The sequence below is a fragment of the Tachysurus fulvidraco genome, chromosome 7, assembly GCF_022655615.1.
Source record: "Tachysurus fulvidraco isolate hzauxx_2018 chromosome 7, HZAU_PFXX_2.0, whole genome shotgun sequence".
Taxonomy (NCBI): domain Eukaryota; kingdom Metazoa; phylum Chordata; class Actinopteri; order Siluriformes; family Bagridae; genus Tachysurus; species Tachysurus fulvidraco.
The window spans coordinates 22,014,303-22,021,017 of record NC_062524.1 but is presented as its reverse complement, the minus strand read 5'-3'; the positions used below and the strand labels follow the sequence as shown (position 1 = coordinate 22,021,017).

At 34.6% G+C, this 6,715-nt stretch overlaps 1 protein-coding gene across 1 annotated transcript; it reads right to left on the bottom strand.

Moving 5' to 3' along the window:
- Positions 1-699: 699 nt before the first annotated feature.
- LOC113661720 (fucolectin-like) lies at positions 700-3,387 on the bottom strand (the record flags this gene model as incomplete). The annotated part of the gene is given in 6 exon segments (XM_047816673.1): positions 700-771; positions 1,503-1,600; positions 1,700-1,829; positions 2,206-2,489; positions 2,995-3,039; positions 3,342-3,387. Coding segments are annotated over 6 exon segments (675 nt in total), but the record flags the coding sequence as incomplete, so codon positions are not given.
- Between the last annotated feature and the right edge of the window lie 3,328 nt (positions 3,388-6,715).

The window sequence follows — 6,715 nt, the reverse complement described above, 5'->3', positions numbered from 1 at the left end:
TCCGGTTTCCTCCCCCGGTCCAAAGACATGCATAGTAGGTTGATTGGCATCTCTGGAAAATTGTCCGTAGTGTGTGATTGCGTGAGTGAATGAGAGTGTGTGTGTGCCCTGCGATGGGTTGGCACTCTGTCCAGGGTGTATCCTGCCTCAATGCCCGATGACGCCTGAGATAGGCACAGGCTCCCTGTGACCCGAGGTAGTTCGGATAAAGACGTAGAAAATGAGTGAGAGAGAGAATTGCAGTATATATGGTTTAGATTGTTATACTACTAACTGTTAAAAGTACTCTTAGCTTTTAAGGTTTCTTGTGTTTTCATTTTTCATACAGTAATGGGCATTTTTGTATTTCTTTGCCAGAAACAAATCAATCTTAATAACTAAGCGAGTTGTATACATTTTTAGTTTTAGAAGTAGAAAAGAACACAGATATCGGATCGGTATCGGTATCGGTAGATACCGGCAAACGCTGGTATCGGAATCTGATCGGAAGAGAAAAAGTGGTATCGGTACATCCTTAATAAATAATTTAGTGCTTAATTTACTTGAAAGGCACGTAGAGGGCAAGAGTCTGAGATCAGGTGCAAAGTTTAATCATACAAATGAGGGGGCTAAAGTTAATACTAGTAGCAATAACAGTAGTAGTAGTAGTAGTAGTAGTAGTAGTAGTAGTAATACTCTTTTAAGATTTCTTACCCTTTTCTAATTTTCAGTTTTAATTTCTGGTCCCACTGTCCATCGAATATGAAATACTGAGGGCTGGACAGATTTTATCTATGGAAAAAAAATACTTATATTATGCAATAATATATTTTCCTTGTATTTAATTACTGACTAGCTTATCTGATGTTTTCCATTTATTCTGTAGAAAGAAACCATCACTGAAGCACCCTTGATAAATTATATTATTTGGGTGGCAAAACATTCTCAGCACAGCAGTGTGTCACGATGTGACACGGTGAGACAAAGGCAAGTGAGGATCCAATTGCAGTTTTACTATTTAATAAACAAAACAAGAAACAGGCAGGCAAAACAGGGCAGAACACTGAGCAGGACAGGGACAGACTAAACAATGACTCACAACCGGGAGTGAACAAACAGTGTATATATAGGGAACAAGAACCAATCACAAGACAGAGGCAATCACAGACTAAGACAAAACACCTGGGGAAGAGAATGTGTGCAGTTAATGTCCATGGTAACAAATAGGTGGGCGGGGTCAACAATTAACATCAGGGAAAGACGGCAGACAGAAACAAGGGAAAACACAGACAGACTCTTACACAGTGATATTAAAATTGTGGTGCAATGTTGAATGTATTTTTATGTGCAAAAGTAACAATGGGTTTGGTCACTGCTGGGTTAAGAAATATAATTACAGGTGAGGCAACAAACTGATGGTAGAGGGAATACAAGCTAAAGGACTACACTTATTAATGGGCAATATGTGTAGCTACAAGATATTTGTACAGTAGTAAACTGTAAGAATGTATATTCTCACAAACACAAACCTTTTGATGAACCTCCTCCCATATGGTAGGGTTGCTGAGATCCTCACTGCTGTTGAACTTTAATTTCAGAAATGCCCTCTTAGTAAGCCAGGCTATAAAAAAATCAATGCTAATATTTAGCAACTGTCAAATGGATGACTTTAAACTTATATGAAATTGGGAATTGTATATAAAAATGTAATATTAAACACCATAAACTTCCACTTCACAAAGGCTGAGAATGTGGTTAGGACCGGGAATGATGATGTTCACGTAACGACCATACATATCGCAGGTGTAGTTTACAGAGGCACCAGCAGGTATGCTAGAGATAACAGCACAGAGGTAGAGAGAAAATAATAGGTGGTAAACCTTTACGTTAATATTATAAATATGTTAATACAAAGTTAATATTGCTTTATAAATTATTTAAAATGTTATAAGAAGTTTTATGAATATATTCTGTAAGAGTTTAAATGATTGGCAAATAAGGCATACAAACTTTATTTATAACTTTACAACGAAAAACGTCTAAAAATGTCAAACATGCTTCATAAGTATGTATAAAAAATAATTCTCCATAATTCTATATTATATTATTATATTAATTATGTTGTAAATGCATACAATAATTGTTAATAAAAGAACTTATAGGCAAGCATTAATAACACTCTTTAAGTAAACTCTCTTTAATTTGATATTTTTATATAAATTTTCACCTGGGGATATTGTTGCCGTTGTTGATTGAGGAGTTCCCAATGTGAATCTCAGCACCATTTATTCGTTCTGGACAGCAATCACCTCTGTTAGTGACGGTTACCATTATAATATCATACACCGCCAACAAATCCACCCTCCACCATGGGTCGGTCTGAGTGCTTGTGTGTGTGCATGAGCCGGAACCCATGCCAGAGTTTCTGTTGCCATCAATGGCAAAGGGAGGATAGTAATTGTTAATGTATAAAGAGGATTGTGTTGCTATTCCTCTTAGGGCCACATTGACTGGAGGGAATAAGAGAACACATGAAAAAAATTATATATATATATATATATATATATATATATATATATTTATATATATATATATATATATATATATATATATATATATATACACACACACACACACACACCTTGTAAGTTTTATTTATGTCCTATTTTTGTACAATTTTCTTCAAATTGTATACTAAAGCTGGCTTGACTATGAAAAACCTTAAAATAAATGTATATCATATCCATCAGAATGTTGTTTAAAAACATTTCATTTAAAATATCTAGGCATATGGAAAATCTCACTGTTTGTACAGTGCAGTTAACATGAACAATATAACAATATCACCAATATGACCAAATAATTAATTGTGAATAGTAAATATTCAAAATACTGAACTTATATTGTCTTTGTACAATTTTTTATAATATTTAAAACAATTTTAAAGATTTCTGGATTCTCATTGTGGTCTCAGATAAGTGGACCCCAATTAATGTGTACATCAAATATTTTAACCTTGCTGATGGGTCAGTATCCACTGCAGTGAGAAAATGCATACCCCTGTTCAAAAATACATAATTTAATAATATAAATTTGATTATGTGTCTGTTTTGGAGGAGACATAATAGGATTAACATAAGGCATAATGTATTTATTTTCATCGGTGTATATATATATATATATATATATATATATATATATATATATATATATATATATATATATATATATATATATATATGAGAGAGAGAGAGAGAGAGAGAGAGAGAGAGAGAGAGAATTGTATATAACAAACAGTAACAGTATTTTATTTATTTTAAATCTATTACTGAAATCTTTTTGATACTTGAATCAGTGTTTACCTAAAGTAAGAAGCAGGGGCCTTTGTGAGGTCTCCATTTTCTAATTAAATAGAAAAATAAATTAAAATAAACTCAACAAAGGAAAGAGAAATAGCAAATTGAGAAAGCAATGTTGTCCTCATTAGATACGAATCAGATTTTTACTGTGCAAGTACATTAAGTACAGTATGTATGATAGCAAATATATAATGTAACAAAACAAATAAAGTCAAAGATTAGAAAGATTTCTTACCTTGCTTGATGAAGGTCTGATGAGCTGATGAACTGATGTTTTCCTGAGTGATTATGGGATTTATTTAAAAGGCAAATGCACATTGTTTTACAAATGGAAATTAGATTGTCTCAGACGACAGTCTATAACAAAGTTTAAAAACACATGATGCAAAAGGTTTCCATTTAGGTTTTATAGTGTATATAGAAATGCATTATACAAGTATAGGTTTTATCATTGTCTCATTCACAAAAGCTATTATATAATTTATTCACAAAGGTATTGTATATTTAGTGTTACACTAAAGCAAAATCAAATATTCTTTAAAAGATTAGAACTTTCAGGGTTAAGAGTTTTTCATTTCCAGCAATAGAACACATCATCAGTAACAGGACAAAACATCAATAACATTGCCATCTGTACTGTCAAAATGTGTAGATTTGTGATTTGTGTTAGAATTGTGTTTTATTATAAGAGAAAATTCTTGAAAAATAAATATATTGTTGTAATTTTTTATACTTAACAAACGTTAACAAAACAACCTTGGGGCTATATATATATATATATATATATATATATATATATATATATATATATATATATATATATATATATATATAAATATGGCCAAAAACCCTGAAATAAGATTTAGAACGAAGTAATTTAAGTCTTAAATCCAATTTCAGGGGTTTTGGCCTTCTACAAGTATTTTGTTTAGGAAAGCACTATTTTGCATGAATTCTGCATTAGGTGATTCATAGCTCTTTGAGCGCCAGAAGTTATTTGCTTCTGCGGGATGTTCTAAAGCTCAGCTCATTCATGTGGCAGCAGTGCAATACATAAAATCATGCAGTTACAGATAATTCAGTCAGAATTCACAACAGCCATTAGAATGATGAGAAACTGATCTCAGTAATCTCAGTGATGAATTCATTGTTGTTGTCCTTCTCCCAGACTCCAGTAATGTTGGCTTTTTAATCACAACCCCCACCTGGACTGGGCCAGTGGGCACGTCTTGGACTAGGGCTCCAACTGCCAGCCTTCTCATCCCTACTCCTGCTTTGGCTCCGGTGGCCAAAGGACCACCTCCTGACCGTAGTCTGGTTCCCGCATTATATCATGACCTGGGGGAGTTCTTCAGCATGACTAAGACCCTGCCTCCTCACTGGTCCTACAACTACACCTTGGAGCTCCTCCCCAGCTCCATGCCCCCTTGTGGCTAAAAAAATCATGACCAAATAATATTGTGAATATTAAATATTCAAAATACTAAACATATATTGTCTTTGTACTTTTTTAATAATATATATACAATAATAATAACAATCTTAAAGATTTCAGGAATCTCATTGTGGACTCAGATAAGTGGACCCCAATTAATGTGTACATAAAATATTTTAACCTTGCTGATGGGTCAGTATCCACTGCAGTGAGATCTCAGTAATCTCAGGGAAGAATTCATTGTTGTTGTCCTTCCCCCAGACTCCAGTTATGTTGGCTTTTTAATCACAACCCCCACCTGGACTGGGCCAGTGGGCACGTCTTGGACTAGGGCTCCAACTGCCAGTCTTCAAAGCCTTCTCAGCTCTACTCCTGCTTTGGCTTCTGTGGCCAAAGGACCACCTCCTGACCTTAGTCTGATTATCGCATTATATCATGACCTGTGGCTGGTTTTACAACCTTACCAATCCTGAAAGGGAGGTTATGACCTAGTACATCCAGGCACCTCTTGCCACTGAATTAAGCTGCCCCTTCGTTGATGTCGGTTTCTCCGTCCGTTCCTCCGTCCTACCGAGAGCTTAATGCCCTCACTGTCAAGAATCCCCCCCCCGCCGTTGATGTCCTCTGCCTTCAAGCTGCTTCAGGGAGCCACCATATTCTCTAAGCTCAACCTTCACAAAGCTTACCACCTTGTTTGCATCAGAGAGGGCGACGAGTGGAAGACGGCTTTCAAAATTTCGTCTGTCCATCAAAAGTATTTAGTCATGCCGTTTGATATCACTAATGTGCCGGTGGTCTTCTAGGCTCAGATTAACAACGCTCTGAAGGATATGGCCAACCGGTTTGAATTTGTGTACCTAGATTATATCCTCATCTTTTCCCGATCCATGGAGGAGCATCAGGAGCATTGTCCATCACCACCTCTTTGTTAAGGCTGAGAAGTGTGAGTTCCAGGTCACCCCCAACTTCTTGGGGTTTGTCCTCTCAGCTGAAAACATTCTTTAAAAAAAAACCTTTTACGTTTACCTAAACCAGAACATTTCACATTCTACACAAACCCATACTTGATTTTTCTTTACAAGATTTTTAATGTTGTTTTTCTATTTTTCTATTTCTTTTTCTTTTCTTGCATTATGACTTCATCTAGAATTCACAGTCAAAAACCCTTCACCAGCTGTTTATTTCTTGGAAAGTTTGGGCCTTTCTCAGATACAATTACATTCAACTTTTAAATTTCATATTATAATTTAACATGAAACATATATAAAAAATAGGCATCTCTTATTCCTATCATCATGGTTTTTTTTTAACATTTTACACCGTGAATCATTCTTATTTTGTATTGACAAAACATCATGGGTATGTCAGAGTCACTTTCTATTTTCATGTTAATTATTCTAAACACATTACTATTTTATGCATTTTGAATTTCATATTTAGTTTTGTGCCAGAGTGAACTTGATGTTCTACAAACCTTTATCGATGTGCTTCAACAATGCATGGATTCTCAAATATTTCAACCGAATGTGTTCCACAGGAAAAACCCTGCTATGAACAATGTACATGTCCTTAACTTCAGGTTCAAAAGAGGTACAATTACGATAGATAGATAGATAGATAGATAGATAGATAGATAGATAGATAGATAGATAGATAGATAGATAGATAGATAGATAGATAGATAGATAGATAGATAGATAGATAGATAGATAGATAGATAGATAGATAGATAGATAGATAGATAGATAGATAGATAGATAGAAAGAAAGAAAGAAAGAAAGAAAGAAAGAAAGAAAGAAAGAAAGAAAGAACTTTATTGTCATTGCATTGTACAGGTACACAGCAACAAAATCCAGTTTGGCATCTACCAGAAGTGCAAAATGTAGCAGTCGTGCAAAAGTGCAGATAAATATATAGCATACTTACAGCAAGTGGTATATAT